This window comes from Talaromyces stipitatus, genomic scaffold (genome assembly GCF_000003125.1).
Source record: "Talaromyces stipitatus ATCC 10500 scf_1105507295549 genomic scaffold, whole genome shotgun sequence".
NCBI classification, from domain to species: domain Eukaryota; kingdom Fungi; phylum Ascomycota; class Eurotiomycetes; order Eurotiales; family Trichocomaceae; genus Talaromyces; species Talaromyces stipitatus.
In genome coordinates, this window is record NW_002990117.1 from 1,951,553 (window position 1) to 1,970,003 (window position 18,451).

General features: G+C 45.9%; 4 protein-coding genes across 4 annotated transcripts, besides 6 other annotated features; 3 read left to right on the forward strand and 1 right to left on the reverse strand.

Annotated features, from left to right (window-relative positions):
* The first annotated feature begins 1,270 nt into the window (after positions 1-1,270).
* Positions 1,271-1,312: a microsatellite.
* A 1,492-nt stretch (positions 1,313-2,804) lies between these two features.
* Positions 2,805-2,849: a microsatellite.
* Positions 2,850-3,573: 724 nt separating this feature from the next.
* Positions 3,574-3,621: a sequence feature (T-rich).
* Positions 3,622-4,189: 568 nt separating this feature from the next.
* TSTA_015850 (C2H2 transcription factor (Seb1), putative) lies at positions 4,190-6,993 on the forward strand (the record flags this gene model as incomplete). The annotated part of the gene is made up of 2 exons (XM_002483690.1): positions 4,190-4,718; positions 4,896-6,993. The coding sequence occupies 2 exons, from the start codon at positions 4,190-4,192 to the stop codon at positions 6,197-6,199; spliced, it is 1,833 nt and encodes a 610-aa protein (XP_002483735.1). The 3' UTR covers positions 6,200-6,993.
* Positions 4,724-4,755: a microsatellite.
* Positions 6,994-7,258: 265 nt separating the features above from the next.
* On the forward strand, positions 7,259-13,759 carry TSTA_015860 (phosphatidate cytidylyltransferase, putative; the record flags this gene model as incomplete). The annotated part of the gene is made up of 3 exons (XM_002483691.1): positions 7,259-9,585; positions 10,553-11,292; positions 11,343-13,759. 3 exons carry the CDS (start codon positions 7,259-7,261, stop codon positions 13,490-13,492), a joined length of 5,217 nt encoding a protein of 1,738 aa, XP_002483736.1. The 3' UTR covers positions 13,493-13,759.
* Positions 7,405-7,431: a microsatellite.
* An 862-nt stretch (positions 13,760-14,621) lies between the features above and the next one.
* Positions 14,622-15,437: a mobile genetic element.
* On the forward strand, positions 14,994-15,730 carry TSTA_015870 (uncharacterized protein; the record flags this gene model as incomplete). The annotated part of the gene is made up of 2 exons (XM_002483692.1): positions 14,994-15,522; positions 15,567-15,730. The coding sequence occupies 2 exons, from the start codon at positions 14,994-14,996 to the stop codon at positions 15,728-15,730; spliced, it is 693 nt and encodes a 230-aa protein (XP_002483737.1).
* Positions 15,731-16,424: 694 nt separating this feature from the next.
* TSTA_015880 (uncharacterized protein) lies at positions 16,425-17,596 on the reverse strand (the record flags this gene model as incomplete). The annotated part of the gene is made up of 3 exons (XM_002483693.1): positions 17,488-17,596; positions 16,845-17,434; positions 16,425-16,744 (listed from the first exon to the last, which is right to left on the reverse strand). Exons 1-3 carry the CDS (start codon positions 17,532-17,534, stop codon positions 16,425-16,427), a joined length of 957 nt encoding a protein of 318 aa, XP_002483738.1. The 5' UTR covers positions 17,535-17,596.
* Positions 17,597-18,451: the final 855 nt, after the last annotated feature.

Below are 18,451 nucleotides of genomic sequence, written 5' to 3' on the forward strand. Positions count from 1 at the left end.
TCGCGGTACCTGCAGTGGTGTCTCTGCCGGAGAAGCTTATCCAGTCCTTCCGTGGTCCCGTCACGTTAGTTCCCACTAACGTGACCAAACTCTTTGAAAGACAACCCGAGCGGTACGAAGTACGTACATAGTACGGTATGGACAGAACAAGAGAGTGGGATTTACTGTGATCTTCTTGCGGTGTGGAACTTAACTGTTCTCTGACTGGACAGCCTCAATTTTGATCCTGTAGAATACTACAGAGTGCGGGGGACTAGACTACGCAATTCATTAAGTCCTCGGCAAGTCGTACGTATTTTCCATTGGGATAGCACGTGCTCCCGGCCATCGAGTCTATTCAGGTACCAAAGTCTAACCCAAAGTAAACATAGTTACTAGTCCTAAAGATAGGACCGTCCATTTTACTCCAAAGAAAGAGGCTCGCCACACAGAATACAGTGCACGAGGAGTAACGACTTCATCATCCCGAAAGCTTACATAGTAGATTCGATATTAATGCTTTGCTAGTCTGCTTTCAGGACTTACCCTTCCCAAATCGGCTCTCTTAGCCTGGTGGATCCCGCTTGGCGTGTTTCACATTCATTCTCTGATTCTTCCGTTCTTCTTTCGTTCTTCTTTCTGTTCTTCTTGGAGATCGCGTTGTGGATCGTTTGATCTCTACTATGGTACAAATACGTATACTCCACACATGGCCATGCAACAGAGGGACACTGAATCATCAGGCAAATTGCTTCAATGCAAAATCAACTCGAATTTACTCGAGTCCACTGCATGCTCTCACTAGTCGTCCCGAAAACTCACTAGCCGTATTCTTTGTTGGTAGCGATAAACTTTCTTTGAAGCCACCGCGGGCTGGTCCGCTCTCCATGCTTGTATGATCTCGTACGTTATTCGACTCTGCCGACTCTACTTATGCATTCTAGACCTGACTCTTCTTCAGATCCAAGGGCAACTTGTGGTCAAGGACGAATCACCGGATACATCGGTCCGGAGGTCCGAAAGTAGATCTTATTGGGATAATATCAATAGTTAGTCGAGTTCCTTGTCCTCATTGTAACGTACTCTTAGAAGAATCAAAGACAATTGTCTATTGACGAGGCACTCTCTTTAGAATCTGACTCGTCAATCGTTCGTCCCTCACGCTTGTCATGTCGAACAGAAGAAGCAACGAAAAGCAATAAAATCATGCATCCATCCTGATTGGATCCCTTGCCTGACCTATCACTTCTTATCAATGCAAGAATACGTTATCATTCGTAATCGATAAGACTTTGTTTTTTTTTTTTTTTTTTTTTTTTTTTTTTTTCCTTTTCCATACTGTTCAGTCTTCCATGGGCTGGGATTGTGATATCGAATCAGAATTGACATCACAGTCAGATGCCCTTGCATATGATTCCATCTTAGTAGGATTCTACATATGACTCGGACATGCATGCATTCGCCACTGCGGGTTCCTCGGAGACAACCAACTGCGTAGGAATATCAGGATCGTCTGTCTGTACATACACTATTAGTATGCAAACATGTGAATGGTTTTCCAACCGGACCAATGACTATGAGCTGTTCCTGCATTTAGCCGTCTGGAATAACGTATCTCGCATGAACCAGTAAACACCCAGGTGTTTTACTACATCCTTCAGACCTTTGAGTTTGATGAGTTATCACGCAAGGCTCGACAGAATTTGTCAGTGTGGTGTTACAGCTTGCAAGGTAATCTCAATGATCCAAAGCGATGGAGCAGGTACTGTCATATAAATTATGGAGACTCAAGAACCACCTTCTAGAACACAATGAATACCAGAAACGGCAATGGCATGGAAGGTTTTCTTCTTTTCATAGAGAATATTAACAGACTGGAGACCGAATAAATTGAAAATAAATGAATTATAGTAGCACCACTATAGAAACGGTGGCACGCCACGGCCTACCGGACTGTAACGGTATGCTTATTATTGGTGTCAGGGATTTAGATGACAGGGTTGTTTCAGTCTTGAGCGTGTGGGCTTATACAGAGTAATAATTGATTAAATTAATAACCCTGGCTAGCTAGTAGCCTAGTACAGCGAAATCCCAGACATGACTTGTCTGACCGCTCTGTCTGTCATGCTGATTGTCTGACTTGCGTACGTAGACATGTTTCCCTGTCCCGCCCAATCACGAACCCCGGATGTAGCCGGCCTGGTTCCGTTCCACGACTCTGATACCTGGTCACTGTCTAGGTGAGGTCTATCGGTTTGCCACATTGGACGTTCTTGCAGTCGGAGGGCGTGCAGTTGGCAATTGCAAAGGCAGTGATGTAGCCAAAGTATATTTATTCAGGCCAAAACCCGGACGCCAATTTCTGATTGGCGTCGAGGCAAGCTGATTGAAGCCAAAGTTGAGCCCAAAGGGACACGGCTTATCCGACCAACGGGACAGATACCGCTGCTCCATAAAATACGACCTTCGGAGAGATCTAACCGGAATAGGCAAAGCGGGAATACATATGGATCCGGAACGGGTTGATCGCGCTCTTTTTTTGTCTGGCTCGATAACATGATTGGCCGCTTTGAAGTAGCACTCGGTATTTCCTGTCGCTTTGTTTGGCTAATTCGATATCTGTATTGATACAGAGTAAGGTGACTGGTGGCAGCGTGCATGCATACACTCGGCACTTGTTTTTGTTACCAACCAGAAACTTTGCAAATGGTTGCAATTATGTCAAATTGGAATTTGCGGGGGAATTTGCATGTCGATGTCTCACTGTCCCAGTCGCTGTACTATCGTACGTGCGAGATTAGTAGTCGGTCTGACTAGTATATTAAATAAATAAATAAATATATATATATATATACATTACATGTATGTATTTGCCGCGCAACTCCGTCTGAAACTGCGAATCATTCAAGCAATAAAAGAGAAATTAGCATGTCCATAAACATCTCAGGTAAAATCGACCAAATGCTACAGCATCACACCACGCAGAATTCGAAAAGGAATAAAAGAAGCCAAGTGGACATGGCTCAGGCACAGCCATCGTCCCACTAAGCGCATTGGCCGGCCATCCACCAGGAATGGTGATAGCAAAGCCCCGGCCGGCCAGTCAGAGCCCAGGCTCCACACGGACAAAGCCGCCTGGCTGCCACTATCACCGTCTCATCGCTTGTATGCAGTGGTTTGAGAGAGGACTGACTCGTAGCATGCAGTGCGTATGATGCTTACGACTCCGTGTCTGCATTGTACGTATAGTATCACTGTATATACTAAGCGTCAGCAAGAACAAGCGTGTCAAGAGGGTCAAGCGTGTCTTATCAACTGATCTGGTAGAAAGCAGTATCAACCTTGGGGGACAAGGGCCGGTGGAGTACAAAGTAAATATTAAATACAGCTAATTGTCACACATACTAGCCTGCCACTACTGCATCCTCTCAGACAATTTGATCGCCCACCTGCGGCGCTTGCCCAATCTGACCTAAGCTCAACTGGCAATTAACTTAGTTCCCTCGACTCCCACCTCCCACCCCCATTATCTTTCTCTACGCATATCCTTTCTTTTCCTAACTCTCTAATGCCTCATTTTTCATAACTAATTCGTTTTTTTTTTCCTTTGCCTCTATTATTCTTTTCTCTTCTCTTTCTTTTTGAAGCTAAACCCTCCGGCTCCCAAGTACACCAAAAGCACGTCCCATCTAGTGGCTTGCGCTTGACCTTGGGTCCTGTCATTCGTTTGAAGTCTCCCGTCTCTCTTATACTCTGCTCTTTTTCTTTATACTCTGCTTGCTTGCCTTGGTTGGATTGTTATATATCATTTTATTGTTTTCTCTCTTGTTGGTTCCTTACTCTCGACTATCGACCACCGTGACTTGAACAAGTCACTACATCCAGAACATACCACCAATATACCAACAAGAACACAACACCCAACACCAACAGCGACAGAGATCATCATCTTCTCTACCGACACCATTCCTATTCACTCCTTTGAGGAATTGGTGCAGTGAATCATACATCTATACGCCTACTACATACTCTCGACATATCCGTTCGACTAATAATAACTAATCACCAATCTCGTTTCCCGAGACAATACCATCGTTGGCATACTAACTTTCTCTCTCATCGTCCGGCGTGACAAAAGGTGGGTTTGCCTCTTATATCATATCATATCATATAATACATGGATATTCGGAGTCTAACAAGCACAGCGACAATGGAAGCCACATACTCCATGCCCGCTCCCCTCCAGGGACAGCAATATTATTTTTACAACCCAGAGACAGATGTTCATCGACCGTACATCGTCTCCCATCCCGAGATGTCCTTCCACGCTCCCATGCCCATGTACCAGCAACAGCAGCCCATTTTCCCTGCTCATCCGCAACTGGCCCCCAAGCACACCATGCAGCACCAAATGAGCATGACTCCAATTGCTTCACCACAGCCAACCCACATGAAGCCTTCGATCATGATCCAGCAACAACACGGCTCCCCCGCTTTGATGCCTCTGGATACTCGATTCGATTTCTACAGCTTTCCCTCGACCCCTCCACTTTCATCTTCCGCAAGCAGTATCAGCAGCCCTCCTTCGACGTGCGGCATGATCCACACCCCAGTCAATTGCTCTTTTACTCCTTTCGAGACAATGGAGGGTGTCAAAGAAGGCTGTGAATCAGAAGTCCATGCAGAGATCCTTGCCAAGCCCGATTGGGGTCGAACCGACTCTCCTCCTCTGACTCCAGGTATGTTTTGTTTTTATTTTTATTTTTATTTTTTTTTGTGTGTCAGTCTATTTATATCACAAGTTCCTTTCAATCGATCAAAGGAGCGATTACAATCATGTCCCGATTTTCGATGTTAAAAAGCAGTCATGTTTTGAATGTTCCGTTTCGGGGTAGACTAACCGATCTCGGGATTAGTATTTATCCACCCGCCTTCGCTTATAGCCAACAACTCCGACCTGCTCTCCGCCAACGTCTCCTGTCCATCCCTATCTCCCTCCCCTTCTCCAGGCCCCACGGGTTTGCTCACTCCCAACAGCATCTCGTTTACCTCGGAACCTGCATGTTCCGACTTCTGCGATCCTCGCCAACTGACTGTCGATTCTGCCGCTGCCGCGGCACCTTCAGCCCCTGCCGAACTCCCTCCTCTCCCTACTTTGAGCTCCGGAGACGAGGACGAGCAAAAATTGTTGCTCGGCGGTGGAAACTTGACTCTACCTTCTCATGAATCTGTCCACGTTCCCTTTTCCAGTTGCGCCGAGACTACCTTGACCACACTACCACGATTTGACTCCTTCTCGGACTTGGATTCGGACGAAGAGTTTGTCACGGGAATCGTTGACTTTGCTCCTGCAGCTGCCAACACATTTTTCCTCGGTGATAAGAGACAACGTGTCGGTCCATACGTGTTGGACGACGACGAGTTCCTCAGTGAGCAGAGCTTCGACGACGTGGATGACGAAGAGCTTTTCATGCGGTCGGGTCTGCCCACGGTGATTGTTGAGGAAATGCCAGGTGGTGAGGACAGCAGTGATTCATCTGTTGAGATGAAGTCCAAGAAGCGCAGCGGTGCTTCGTCCCGAAAGTCCATCCAGAAGAAGCCCTCATTCGACAGCTCGTCGATCGGTAACCAGGTGCCTGCTGACACCCGCGGCAACCAGTCACAAAACCAGAGCGGCTCAACCCAAAACAGCGGATCGGCCAATAACTCAAAGGCAGACTCTTCTGCTGCTGCCACTCCTGCCTCGGGTAAATCTGAATCCTCATCGGCGCAGGCGCCCGTGAGCCGTCGCGGCCGGAAGCAGTCCTTGACCGATGACCCTTCCAAGACATTCGTGTGCACATTGTGTTCTCGTCGATTCCGTCGTCAAGAACACTTGAAGCGTCACTACCGCTCTCTCCACACCCAGGACAAGCCATTCGAATGCCACGAGTGTGGAAAGAAATTTTCCCGCAGTGACAACTTGGCCCAGCACGCAAGGACACACGGTAATGGCGCTGTCGTCATGGGCATCCTTGATCCCAGCGAAGTTACTCCTCCTGCCCCTCAAATGTATGAGGAAGACGCTGGCGTGTTGGGAGCTGTTCTCTACGAAGCCGCCAACGCTGCTGCCACACAGTCAACTAGCGAGTCAGGATCCAGTGCCGAATCTGATTCTCCCACATCTGGGGATCGTCGACTCAGCCTCAAGAAGCGTAAGCGAGATGAGACTGTTGCATAAGCCTCTGCTATATTGGGTTCTCCCTTTTACCGGGATTTATGATGAAACGAGACCAGGAGATATATCTTCTTCACCTTAGCCTTTTCTCCTCAAAGAACGGCACATTGTAATACATCATCTTTACAGAACATATTTCGCTTCGACTTTTTATATTATTATCGTTTTCCTTTGTTGGCGCCTGGGCTTTCGAGTCATCAGATCGGTTCTAATCAAATTGGGAGAAGCTGATGCAACTGAATGTCTCAATCGAGGAATATGATTTCGTGGATATTCATTTTGAACATCGCATCTCAGGGGCATCAGCGTCGGCGAACGGTCGGAAGGAGGGACCATTTGGATCATCTTGCTTGAATTTGGGGGTTTTTGTTTTGGTTTGAAATTCGATAGAGCTTACGAGTCATCACAACATCACAGCCAGTGGTGAATACACAAAAAAATTGGTGCGGCTATTCGTTGATATTCTCTGTTGTCAGTTTGCGTTGCTTGCATTTGAATTGCCTGTTTCGAGTCTGTCTGCTTTATACTATCTTCATGTATTTATCTATTTCCCCCTTCGCTTTCTTATCTTTCCTTTTATCTCCTCTTGATCTACTTGGTTTGTAATTATCTTGTTTGTGATTTGTGCTGGCCACATATTTGAACATGTATTATCCCTTTTTACTGTATGGTTTTCTGTCGTTTCCTCTCCTCATACCCCTTTGGATTCACCAGCACCATTCTTTATATATATTTTGTGTTTAATTGTCATTGTCTAGAATGAGCAATCAATCTGCATACATTATGTTATTTTCGTATGTTACGGAGTAACCTGTAGATTTGTAGGACTGGGAGGTCACCCCACATTGGTGTTCCAAATTTTGATTCAAAAGGTACATCAACTCAACTCACAACTCTTCAACAGTAACCTCGAACTCTGAGGCAGACTCAGCTATTGTCTACATGACAATTTGAGTATAGGCATACATATATGCACTAAAGCACTCACTCGGCATTCTCTATGCATATTACTGTCATCCACTGAACCATCTCCATACTTCTGCCTCTAGGTAAACAATCACCATGTCCGAACCCCTCAACGTTATCGCCCTAATATCAGGCGGCAAGGACTCTCTCTACTCAATTCTGCACTGCATCCGAAACGGTCATCGAGTAGTTGCACTGGCGAATCTGCGTCCTCCTGTTCCAGTCTCTAACGACCATGGAACAGGAGAAGAAGAAGAAGAAGAAGAAGATATGGATAGTTTCATGTACCAAACTATCGGACACAATGTTATACCCTTATACGAATCCGCATTGGGGATTCCATTGTACAGGGGTGATATTATAGGTAGTGCGGTTGATACCTCGAGGGTATACGGCGATCATCATCCTCACCTCTCCAGTCCGCAGAAAGAAGAAGAAGAAGATGATGATGATGAGACGGAATCTCTTATCCCGCTTCTGAGGCATATAAAACGAGATCTTCCGTATGCAAACGCGGTTTCTGCGGGGGCGATATTGTCGACTTATCAGCGCACGAGGATTGAGAATGTGGCGGCCAGGTTGGGACTTGTTCCGTTGGCGTTTTTGTGGATGTATCCTTTTCTTCCGTCCGAGAGTAGCTCGATTGTTGGTGGTGGGGGTTTATTGAATGATATGGCGGCTGTCGGATGTGACGCGAGAATTATCAAAGTTGCCTCTGGTGGTCTGGACGACGGTATGTTATGGGAGAATGTAGCATCGTTCAAAACCCAACGACGGCTTGAAAAGTCCATGAGACCGTTTGTGGATGATGCGCAGACACTAAAAGGGGCGGTGTTGGGTGAAGGTGGTGAATACGAAACTCTTGCCCTTGATGGACCACGGTTTTTGTGGAAGAAGAGAATTGTGGTTGAAGAATCTGATAGAGAAGTTTGTAGACTTGGGAGTGGCGTGAGTCGTGTCCGGGTTGTGAGGGCGAGTTGTGTTGAGAAGGATGACCAGCCGACGACAGTGGTGCCGGAGGATGTTAAGAGGCCGGCACAGTTTGATGACACGTTTCAGCGGATTCTGAATGGATTGGAAGAACGGGATTTCGCTTTGGCTGTCGATATTGCTGTTCCAAGTCTGGAGCCAGGTTCTATGATTGATGTCTCTTCAATATCACTCGGGAACTTGTATACCATATCAAACATCACAGCTGCCGAAGCCGGCTCAACAGCAGATGCTCAAATGCGCGGAATTATAGAAAAACTACATACGCTTTTGCTCAACATTGATAATGCGGATATATCAACAAAACCAACAACAGACGACGTTGTCTTCACGACAGTCCTGCTACGGTCAATGCAAGATTTCGCTCCAATGAATGCGATATACGTCTCGCTGTTTACAAAACCGAACCCTCCGGCCAGAGTTACAGTGGCCTGTGGTAATTGCCTACCTAAGGGTGTTCAGATTATGGTCTCGGTCGTTATTGATCTAGGAGAGCGCAGGAAGAGAGAAGGTCTTCATGTACAATCACGCTCCTATTGGGCGCCAGCAAATATCGGACCTTATTCGCAAGCTATCACTGTTCCGTATCAGCTTGAAAACATACAAAGCGCTACTGATAGCAATAAAGGAGGCCTGGTATATATCGCAGGACAAATTCCACTCGACCCGCCAACAATGGAAATTCCCAATGGGATTAAACAGGGAGATGAGCGGTGGTTCCAGAATTTCAGTTTACATGCAACGCTCTCCTTACAACATCTTTGGAGAATCGGACTTGCGACAAAAGTTGATTGGTGGATTGGCGCAATTGTATTTCTTGCTAGAGATTTTCGTCGTAGCCATCAAAAGGCGCGGATAGCGAGTCGGATATGGCAAGAGGTGCATTCACGAGATGGGAATCGAGGTGTGGAAGAGGAAGCTGACTTGGATATTTGGGATATTAAACATGGACTTACGGAAGATCCTCGATTGTCGAGTGGTGGTCCATCGTTACCGAATTTTGAAGTACTGGTTGATGACGACGGTGGTGACAAAGATATTATACAGCCATGCTTCACGGTTGAAGTAGAACAGCTCCCACGAAATAGTGATATTGAGTGGCAGGCACTTGGTACCACGGGTATACCGCTCAGTGCCCCGGTCAGGATACCCTGCACTACCGATCCAGAGACGAAGATCTGGTGCACGAAACTAGACGATTGTAAAGGCTCGTTTTATACCATTGAGATAGCGGAGATTCAGGGTACGAATCTGCGGAAGAGGATAGATGTGGTATTGTCTGAGATTGGTGTCACTGCTGAGGCGTGTCTGACTCATTGCACGGTTTATACGCCTCATGGTAAGGCAGCGACTCATTGGAAGGGGCAGGTTGTGCCTTGTTATAATGTTTGGGGGAGTGACGGGGGAGGGATTGCTGCTGCTGTTACTGTACAGTTAGTAGCTTAATCTGCATGGCTCACTCGGCTATCCATGAGTGATGATATGAATCCTAGTGGATCTTTATACTCAACATTCTTACCCCCGCACTTTCAGTGTTTGAGTTAAAAGTCAACATCTTACAAGACATTCTAGTAAAATAACTAGCTAGAAGGTCTAGTGGAAGCTATCCAAGATGTCTGACGGCGCTTGTATCGCCAAGGGTTGGGGAAGAAGCTTTCTACCAGGAATAACATGTATCTAATAGCATTGCTCAATCATGCTCTAACATGCCATTCCTGCATCGTGTCTGATAAAGGACAGCTGGATCACAGAATGGTCATGTTATGCTCGCGTGACAGAAGCTTTGCGTGTGTATCCAGTAGTAGCGTAGCCGAACCCTTTGACTTTTCCTTGAGACACACAGTCTGGGGAAGTAATAGTAAGCACAGACGCGTTCCACTGTCCAGAGCCACTCTGACCATTCAACATAGTCCCTTGAAAAGTTGTCTCCCTATTCATTGAGTAACGTCGCTTAATTTGTCGCGGAACACGACGACAAGAAAGACTAAAAAGATAGCAGTTGGCACAGTTGGCAGGTTCAGCCAATGAGAAGCCACGCTTGGACGGCGAATGGCGAGACCGGGAGGCGCCTTCCGGACATGTGATTTGGACTTTCAACAAGTCTGCTGTTTCTCGATTAATCTCCTGTCAAACACGCAACACGATTCTATCGTTTATACGAAGCTTTGCAGTATTGGCTCAGGAATGGATTCGATGTGATACTTACTGTCCTCTTTTCTTACTCCTCCCTTAGCGGTATATCCCACAGAGCTTGCTTGACACCTGTCATCATTGCCGTCGAATTCAACATAATCAACCACATGGAAATGGCAAAATAAGCGCATGCATGCAATCATCAAGGGGAAGAAGTTTCATTGGAAGTCTCAGCACATGCGATGCTATGGCCTCTATGCAGCAGAGTCGATGGACCGGAGATCTCGAGCACGCGTACTTGCAACCGTCGTCGGAGATTGTCATTGATAGCGACCTAAACGACAATGACATTGACAACAATGCAACAACAATCATCGATGACAACGACGCTATAGTCTCCGAAACTATCGACTCGAAATATTTACCGAATTATCACACCCGGTTTTCGCGCTCACCCCACCCATATCATCGCATTAGCTCGAAAATAGCAGATCGATCCCCCGCAAGAAGCGATTATCATCAAGCGAGTGACTCCGGTAGTATAAATGACAGTGCGAACGTTGTGCAGAGGAGAAGACAGCGGAATACGAACAGAAATGGCAATAGATGGTCGAGGACATCTCCCCGGGCGTCGAGTGAAAGCGGCACAGAAGCGGATGACGAAAGTACTGGCCTGTTAAAAGGCTTACCGGCACCGCCGGTAAGGTCCTCGCGAAAGGGTTTACGAAGTACAGCTGGTCGTGATGACCCTTTGCTCTGGTTGCAACATGAGACACCTCAATCCTGGTCGTTATTTGTTAGGTCACCGTTGAGACAACCGAAACGGAGCTCGAGTGAAGAGTCGATGCGCTCCTCGGCTACGTATGCGACTGTCCGTGGAGTTGTTGCGCGTCGGAAGAGAAATGAGGTTATGCGCAGAGTGACCGAGACTGCTTTGCTGTTGTCAGTCGGTGTTGTGGTGCTACTGCGAGAGGATGTGCGCTCATATGCATCCTCGTGGCATAAAGGTGGGTGCGTTGATTCCTGATCGTTACTGATATGACTGACGTGACCTTAGAAATTCGATCCTTTCTCTCTCTCGTCACGGTACTTTACGCTCTATACCCGCTTCGTTTGTCAGTCGGACGTGGTAAGCCGCGTCTGACATTCGCCTTTTCGATACCCAGCAGCTTCGATCCGGCTCCGTTATTATATCCTGTTCTAATACCTCTTTTCGTGGCCTTGTCGACCTTGCATCATCGTCCAGCGTTGATTTTGCCCAATATTGTCCTCAGTCTTTCTTCGATACCCGCTCAAGTCGTTCCATTACACATTTTGCATCATGGCTACATCAGTGTGACTCACTGGGCCATTACCGTCATCCCAATAATTCTTTCGGAGCACGATATATCGTATATCAGCAACATGTCCGAACCACTGTCATCAAAAGGACTTGACGTCGAAGTTCTTCTACTTTTATATCCTTTACACCAAGCTTTAAATGCCACTCTCGACTTTCTCCTCGCCACGAGTTTGCTCCCAGCAGAACTTCATCTACTGGGATCGGGTTTGACAAATCTTCTTTTATTCGCCAAATCCCCGCAAGCTCAGATTTTAAAGGCGCTGCTATGGTTGGGTGGACTGAGTGTCTGGATTCTCTGCCGTACCGTTCTACGATGGGAGATTACATTGGCTAGAATCCCGACCTGGAAGTTCCGCAGACCGCCCAGTAGTTCATTCTCTCCAAAAAAGCTTATCAACTTTATAGATCACAAGATTTGTGAAAAGATCAGTGCCATAGGCACTAACAGCGAAAAAGAGTTAGACTCGGATAGTGACGATGATGCAGACAGTCCGTCGAGACCGCAAGCCCGCCAGCGCAGTCTACCTCGTCAAAATGGCTTCTGGCCACATCGCGGAGACTTTAAGGAAGGTCTCCGGCTAGACGATCTCTGGCCATCTTCTTGGGCTGCGACGAAAAGTCTTTTACACTCTCATAAGAGGCGGCATACCATTTCAACCGTTGATGATCTCGAAACTGTCAGAACAGGGCGTGCACCTCCTCGAACAACACCCAGCGGAAGACGCAAGCGGTCAATGGCACCTGATCTGGCTTCCTTCCTTTCCTTAACGGCCGCCCAAGCGCGCATTCGTCGATGGCTGTTCGCAGGGTACGTATTTACAGCTATAGTTGCGACAATCCTCGTGCCGGTCCGAATTTATATTTCAAACTATGCTCTCCATGGAAAAGATCCCTTTGGCTGGGCTTTAGGCTATTTATTTGGCAATATCTCTTCATTTCGGCTGTGGGCAGTGAAGTGGAATCTCGAGTATTGGATCCAGCTTCCCAAACGTCATGCTGCAAATCAATTCTGTCATCTAGGCTGGCTTGAACACCTACGTCGCGATACATTCGGTGAAGCAAACACCCGTCTGCTGATTAGCGGGCACTGTCTCATGGTATTGATCGTCGGTATGGCCACAGTCCTTCAACTCAGCAAAATTGCCGAGGTGGATACCAGGCGGAAAATATTCCACGGAATGATGGTGCTCATGTTTTTGCCTGTGACGTATATTGATCCGACCTACGCAGCACTTGCTTTGACTCTTGTCTTGGCTATTTTCTTATTGCTTGATCTGCTCCGCGCATCTCAAGTGCCGCCCGTCGCGAAACCCTTGACATACTTCCTGGCGCCGTATACTGACGGTCGTGACCATCGAGGTCCAGTAATCGTCTCCCATATATTTTTGCTCCTAGGCTGCGCAATTCCTCTATGGTTATCGCTCGCCGATCTACCTCGCGTTGGCGTCGAGGACAACATCGATAACCCCTGGTCAGGCTGGGAAGTCCCCTCCCGAGACGTGAGCATGGTCAGCGGAATAATCTGCGTGGGCATGGGTGACGCTGCAGCATCACTCATAGGACGTCGATACGGTCGTCTCAAATGGTTCTGGGGAGGCGGCAAGTCCCTCGAAGGTAGTTTGGCATTTACCATTGCCGTATTCCTGGGCTTGATGATTGCACGGATCTGGCTAGCAGTCGGTGGATGGACAGCCGTATCTTCATCCACATCTTCTACCGACATGTCTTCTTGGTTACTTGTCGTCGTGAAATGCCTCCTTGCTGCAGGTGGTACTAGTCTCACCGAGGCTGTATTGACAGGTGGGAACGATAATGTCATTGTCCCCGTGGTACTTTGGCTACTTGTTCGCGGATTGGCTATTTAGTCAATGATTTTTATATTGGTATATATCATTCAATCTATCTGAGTATGATAGATTTGAAGTTTCGAGGCATGACTAATGTCTATTCATCTGTACAAAAAAATAATTTGAGGAGGATGGCTCGATTTGCTCGGCGTTTGGATTTAGGTATAGATTACTTGATATCCTTTTTGTTGCTTATGACATAGTACATATACATAATGAGATGAGGCTTATGTTAGACATGTATACTGTCCATGATCGCTGTCAGATGATGATTTTTCTCTTTTTCTGAGTGGGAAAGGATACCCAAAAAACTTAATGATGATGGATTTAGTAAGATTTATAGAATTGTTCTGGTAATAACAACTCATGACTGGTAGGATTCAGCTCGCTTTCTCGAACAGTGTGATGCTCTTTTTAACCATGCCTAGCGACAAAGCCCTAACTCCGTCCACGGTACTTCCAACCATGTCTGGTGAGTTAGCAAAGCTATATCACCCACTCAGAGTACCTAGTCAAGAGCAGACCATCTCTCAATTGAACATGAAGATCAATTGATATGAGCCCATCTAGTTCTTTTTGAGAATTACCTATACCACGGATTTCCTTTGATGCCGCTTGGCTTTCCCTTTGCATTTTCGTGCTCACCCTGTCGCCGCTTTTACTCATTAAGTAGAACTGAGCACGCTGACCAGATTAGTGAGCTTCACATATGCTGAGAACCATGCTCAGTGAGCTGAAGTTGAGCAAGCCTGGTCTGCTCACTGAGCCAATGAGCTAATTGACCCCCATGACGCACTCGCTTCTAAAAAGTCAACAGGATCAAACAACGCCAATGAAGTTTCTCTGCAGAGATGTACTCTACCTGAAATTAAACTCTCCCCAACAACTTACTTGGTCTTACGGTGATGTATCGTGCGGTCCTTGATAACATTCAATCGCAATTATAAATATATACAACCTGTACTATACAGTGTTTAGTCTAATTCGTTATTTTTGTTTATTCCATATCCCGCATGTAAGTGCCAAAGTCGGAGGTGTTGTCCAATGATCTAAAAGAGATGTGTGCCATCCTTGCTGAGAGCAGGTACAGTTACAATGCCACCTTCTCCTGCAGTGGTGCTGGAATAGCATTCCATACCATGTCCTTCGAATTTGTACTCACTGTCAAGAGAAAGCAAAAGAGACCATGTCAACTGATAGCTCCCGAAACGGCTCAAATTCAAATCTTTGGACCCATCTTAAAGGCCATCATAAAATTTATCCCGATAGTAGAGCTCCCCCTGTGCCAAATGCTTCTCAAACAACACTTGATTCCCATGGCATCACTTACTCAAGAGGTGCTGATCTTACTATGAGTTTGACCCTTGACGAAGCTATTGTTGAGTGGATATGACAGCCAACAACCGTTCGATATAGTGGAAAAGAATGTGGAAAATTGCTCTGAATGCGCCTTGCCCAATTAACTCCCATCAAAATCTCCGCCGGCGAATCGAGCAAGCCTTCTTAGTGTCAGCTCCACATGTACAAGGAACTAAAAGCTAGCGCTGAGGCAGTTTCCTCCTCTCTTGATGTTTGGAAGGCACCTAATAAGAAGTATATTCTTGCCGTTATTTGCCATTGGGCTACAGAGGATTTCGAAGATCGCCAGCTCGTTATTCATTTTGGTCATCTCAAGGATTCCCACACTGGAGAAAACATGACAAAAGAGATTCAAGAAGTGCTTCGAAACCTTGATCTAGAGCAGAAACTCGTGTCTATTTGCGGTGACAATGCTGGTGATAAGCCTACACTCTGCCGCTCTCTGCACAAGCTCCTCAAACAGCAATTTGTGGACTCAGTTCAAAAATTGGATCTGCTGGATGAAGACCACAGATTAATGTGTTTTAGAGGCGACGAAAACTTTGCCCACTGCCTAGCACATGTGCTGAATCTGATAGCTGAATCGATGCTAAAGGTATTCAAAGCAGGCTCACACCAACAAGCAAAGAGGATTATCAAACAGATGAGCATTAATAAGAGGGAAACATTCCAAATTGAGAAATACCACAGTCTGCAATTTCTCGACTACAATTAATTGTTATATGGATACTAGCTAGCGATCAGCCATTCGATAAATACATGGAATATGCCTCCGTCACCCTCGACTACGATGTTGATACTCGACAGAATGCACTTCTAAAAATGCTTGAGATACCGATTCGAGAGTGGTCTGCAATCAATCACATGTGCAAGGAGTGTAAGCTGTATAGTCTCTAGTACTGTCAAAGCTTAAATGGATATTTCTTGGAAACATTCATTAAGCTATGCGTCCTCTCTATAAGAAGACCCTCTTGGTTTCATAGACCAACCCAACAATCTTCCAATCCGCAGAGACTTATTGGGATTTAGATAACCATTTTAATAATATTATTGAATTGCAAGGTGCCTATACTAGCGTCGAGATACAGATTTAAAATGCAGCAAGAGCTGGGCAAACAGCCTTAGACAAATGCACGAGGAAGATGGACACAGAGACCCTTATTATCTACTTTGCCGCTATCCTAGATCCCCGCGTTAAGACCAAGCTTTTAAAGATTCATCTTGAAGACAATGCTATCGATGTAATCAACAATTTGCAAGTTCATTTCAATGAGATATCTCCTACAATAGAACCTACACTTCCTTCTAGTTGCCGGGATTCGACGCCTTCGTTCGTCTTCAATACCTACATCAGCTTTGTAGGTCGCCCTCATGGTCTACAAGTTAAATCAAATTAACAACGCATACTTAAAGAAATTCAAAGAAAGTAATATTCAACCTCTGCAACCACCAAAATCATAATCATTGGCGTGTCCTAACAAGAAGTTAAAAGGTCATATTCTCCTACCACCCCGTACCCGTAAGGCATTCAAGTTAAAAGACCAGGCTACACTTCCACCGGATGCTGCATTCCCGAAAGAAGGCCCTGGGGCTAGTAACTTGCCAAAGCCTGGAGACCGCTTTTAAGTTTGAGTAACCAAGGCTGAAGATTTGCCAAATCCTGAAGAACTCCTGCCGAAAAATAAAGAACTGCTGCCGAATCCTGAAGAATTGCTGCCGAATCCTGAAGAACAGCCGCCGAATCCTGAAGAACAGCCGCCGAATCCTGAAGAACAGCCGCCGAATCCTGAAGAACAGCCGCCGAATCCTGCTGAAGATTTGCTGCCGAATCCTGCTGAAGATTTGCTGCCGAATCCTGAAGATTTGCTGCCGAATCCTGCTGAAGATTTGCTGCCGAGTCCTGAAGATTTGCTGTCGATAAGTGAAGAACTGCCAAAGCCCGAGGGGTTGCCGAAGCCAGATGTCTGGGACCAAGGTGCAACTGACGCAGGATCCATAACCTTCAACATACCTAGGCTGAGAGACGGCACTTCTTCCAGCAGTTTCTGGAATTCAGGTACTGTTCTCAGCTCGCTCAGACAGAACGATGCATAGTTTCCCAGCCAGCCCAAGAGCTTATCATGTTCATAAAGATTTCTGAAACCGAGACCTATCATAGATATCACCTGCAGTTTCACTTTTCCATCTTGTGGTTTATCGATTGTTTTAAGACGATCCGTGAGACGTTCATATGCCTTTGCTCCTAGCCCCGGTACTCCATACACGTGAGCGAAGATGTACATCTCCATATGGCAACTCAATGGGTCCTTGCCAGTTGTGGTATCACCATCATCAGAACTGGATACTTTCGTGACATTGGCACTTGCTAAGCTAGGCTCATCCATCTTTTCGGGATAGTCACCTCTATACGCCCATTCTATGAAACGTAAAAGTGTGTTGTCGGAAGTGTCGTGGAATTGATAGATGTTTTCCTTGCCTTCCTTGATGTATTCTAGCCTACCATAGGGTTCATTGCTTTTTGCTTCAAGTAAAGCTTTGTGGATTTTGAAGGTCCGTTCTGAATTCTTTGTGCCAAGTTCTACGATATCCGAACTGAGAAATCTGTATGTGATATTAGAGCCTGCATAGTCAATCTTGAGGATCACGGAACTCACTCAGAATATGGTATTTCTGACTGTATAAGAAGGAATCCGCTCGCCATGATGAGATGTCCTGAAGTCCTCAACGATTTAATTTGATGAATGAGAGATTGGTAGCTTTGCTAATATTCAAGACTGATTCCATCCTCCGGGGGGTCGTAGTGTATAAATAGAGCAAAATAACATATATATTTTACATAGAAATACTAGTTTTTCGAAACCATAGGCAAGGGTTGTTGGTCTTGTTGGAGCACGGCTACACTAGGATGAATATGGCATGTCGGCGAATAACAAGAGCCAAGGGCTAGGAATTTTCATGCTTTGATGCACGTCTTCTGATACATAACTCGTTGAGGATTTTGATCGCTTTTATGCACAAAATCCCATAGGCTTGTAAGGTTAGCTGAATGTGCCCATGTCTTGTCGATATATGACTCCGGACTCCGATTCTCGAGATTTCCTCGTGTTAGCGTTGTAACAGATTTCTTGGCTTATTCCCACTCGAGACAGCTTATCCTGCGTCCCAAAAAATCTGTCTCATCAGGTAGCTTTCTAAAAATGAATCATTCTACTTGAGAGTTACCGAGGTGGGAGTCAAAAGTGATATACCAATGCACGCTAGAGGGCACTAGAGACGTATATCATAATTAATTACAGCTAATTAGGTATGAAGCTCTCTTATTTGCCGGGTTCAACTGCTTTGCAGCTCTTATCTGGCTTATCTTTGTATAAAAACGTCCAAAATACGTCAAACTTACACGTTAATATCTAGCGTATTGCTATCTGTCGGATAAGCTGGGTCCTTGAAGTCTTATCCTGGGGTGGTTTATGTGCGTATGATTCTGCACTGCTTACGCTGATAGGACAAGAAGTTTTGACTAACAAGAATGTATGTCTGTGTTGCTCCTCTGGGTGTATTTACATAAGGTTGAGAAGGCAGTTTATATAGACAATTCTGTGAGCATGACTCGTAGGGGTT